At 36.1% G+C, this 2,594-nt stretch overlaps 1 protein-coding gene across 1 annotated transcript in view; it reads left to right on the forward strand.

Annotated features, from left to right (window-relative positions):
• The window catches only part of LOC110266099, a 9,578-nt gene extending 7,682 nt beyond the window's left edge, over nucleotides 1–1,896 (forward strand). Inside the window, exons 2-5 of the mRNA XM_021109985.1 lie at nucleotides 642–1,212; nucleotides 1,299–1,387; nucleotides 1,434–1,460; nucleotides 1,837–1,896. Of these exons, the coding sequence (XP_020965644.1) occupies nucleotides 642–1,212; nucleotides 1,299–1,387; nucleotides 1,434–1,460; nucleotides 1,837–1,896 (747 nt within the window). The remainder of the gene's footprint in view (nucleotides 1–641; nucleotides 1,213–1,298; nucleotides 1,388–1,433; nucleotides 1,461–1,836) is intronic.

The following is a 2,594-nucleotide window of genomic DNA, read 5'->3' on the forward strand; positions in this document are numbered from 1 at the left end:
ATTTTTATTAATTGTAATTCTCACTTTCACTCTTCATTCTACCATTTGTTGGGTCACCCTCCTTCTCTCTCTCTCTTTATACTAAAGATAGAAAGACTCGAACGCGCATCTCTTAGATGAGTATGAGAAGACTATACCATTTGAGTTATAACTCATTAGTGGTCACCTTCCTTCTCTTATTTAAAATAAATTTATAACAAATATTTTTTTTATTTTATTACCACTCTAAAATTTAACATATTTTTACATTTAAATAAATTTTTAAAAACTTTCTTAAAAATAAAATATAAAGTTCTGATTTTTTTCTTCTCTCTACTAAAATCCTAAACCCATCATAACTCAACACTCATTATTAAACCGGTAAAATCTCTAATTGTTAAAAAATAAATAATAAATTATTTATGATTTATTATGGTTATTCATAATTTTATTTTCAAAAAATTATTTATCAAAAAATAATTAAATCAAAGTGATAAAATTAATTATTTAATTAAAATTACTAAATTTTAATTAATCCAAAAATTCTAATTTTACATTTTTTTCAAAAACAATCCCTAATTCTCAAATTAAAATTTCTAACTCTAATTTTATCCTAACCCTATCCACACTCACTCACTCACCTTAACCCTAAACCCTTCCAGGCGCCACACCCGATTTCCCCAAATTCACACACACAACACAAACACAACACAAAAACACACGCACAGCAAGAGAAAGGGAAAAACGGAGAGGGAAAGAAAGGAAAAGAAAGGGGGAAGCTGGAATCAGAGAGCAAGAAAAGGAGAGGGGGAAGAGGGAGGACGGCGCTGGCGGGAATCACTGCCGCCGCGCCGTCGTGTCGCCGTCAGGAAGGAGGAGACGTTGAGCGAGAGGAAGAGCTCCGCAAGGAAGGAGAGCCGCTGTGCCTCCATCGCCGCTGTCAGTTTGCGTTCTTCTGTCACCGAGGGAAGCCACCGCTGTCGTCGTCTTCATCGCGAGCGGGTTGTTGCCAGCTTCCACCGCCGTCGCATCTCCCATCACGGACGACGCTGAGGACGCACAGGAGAGACAGACGCGTGGAGATTGGAAGACGGAGGAAAAAGGAGGAGGCGTTGTTCGCCCTGCTGCGCCCAGTCGCCGTTCGTGGAGTCACCGTCGTCGGCGCTGTTAGGGGTTGCTTCACTGAGCCCCTGTCACCGGAAAACAGCGCTGCCTCGCCGGGATTCACTACCGGTAAGGGCGTTCTCCCCTCTGATTTTGATTTCCTTTAATTTTTGGGAATATTGTTGTCATTGATTTCCGTCAGGAGCTTCGGATAGGAGGGAAGGGCAAGCTCAAGGGAGTTGAGGAGCAGCTAAGATTGCTTAGGAGCTCTGTTGTCATAACCAAAAAATTTTCAGCCACTAAGGTAACTTGCTTTATAGAGGTATACAAATTTGTCTTGTTTTGTTTAGATGGATGCTTGTGGTAGTAGAATTGAGGTGAGTGGCTTATGAACTTTAGAATGTGACCATTAATGAGTTTCCAAGATCTGTTAAAAAAAGGATAGTCAACTTTCTAAGTGTATATAACTCCCAAATCGCAATTGCTTTTCACTTGGAACCAATTTTAGAACTCATGAATTTCATATGCAGTATTGAAGGAATAAGCAAAATTTTCTGCATTTATTTGTTTGTTATCTATAGATTTATTAAGGAACGAAAAGAAAAGGATCCAGATGTTGAGATTGTAGTTGCTTATTGAGTTCTACTTTCTATTAAGAAATTGACCATAAGGGGGATATTTGTGTTTCTTATTGAGTTCTACTTTTTATTGTTAGTTGCATCTCTAATTTCTTTATTCTCTTTTCTTATGCAGCCATACTCATATTTGCATATCTACAACAAGGATTTTCCATCGGGTATATGTCTCTCATAGAATGCTTTAATCCGTGTGTCTATGTATACATATTCTCTAAGCAACTTCTGCAAAAATCATTTATTGGAGTTTGGAATTGTTTAGTTTTTGCAATTGGACTTTGTTCAGCAATTTCTTTAAACGAGTACCATAGGAGGAGCATTTGATTATTGGATTTTGACAAACGAGTGAGGTATTTGGAGGCAGCAGGCAATAGCATATTTCTTTTTGTCAACGTTTCAAGGAAAACACTGATGATGGTACTTCCGTGTTATTTTATGGAACTGTTATCTACAACTAGCACTTGACTATATGGTCTTTCTTATTTAATTCATTTGTTTGGTTTAATTTGTTGAAATTGAAACATAACAAAACGGGTACCATACTTTGTACTTTTTCTCTCAATACTTTGTATGCAAATTTGTCTTGTTTTGTTTAGATGGATGCATGTGGTAGAAAATGTTGTGTGATCATAACAAACCGCAATTGCTTTTCACTTGGAACCAATTTGAGTAGTTTGTTTTATGAGCCTAGTTGTCCCCTGTGAAGTTTCAAGTCATTTGGTTCAATAGATAAAATTGTATGATTTTTGAAATAAGTTTTTTGTGCAAAAATTATGTAAAAATTAATAAATTTGTACATTCTTGTTTTAATTGTAGTATGAAGTTAAAAACCCTAGTAATTCACCATAAACTTATAGTTATATGATAATTTTTATA

Source organism: Arachis ipaensis, chromosome B01 (assembly GCF_000816755.2).
Source record: "Arachis ipaensis cultivar K30076 chromosome B01, Araip1.1, whole genome shotgun sequence".
Lineage (NCBI taxonomy): Eukaryota > Viridiplantae > Streptophyta > Magnoliopsida > Fabales > Fabaceae > Arachis > Arachis ipaensis.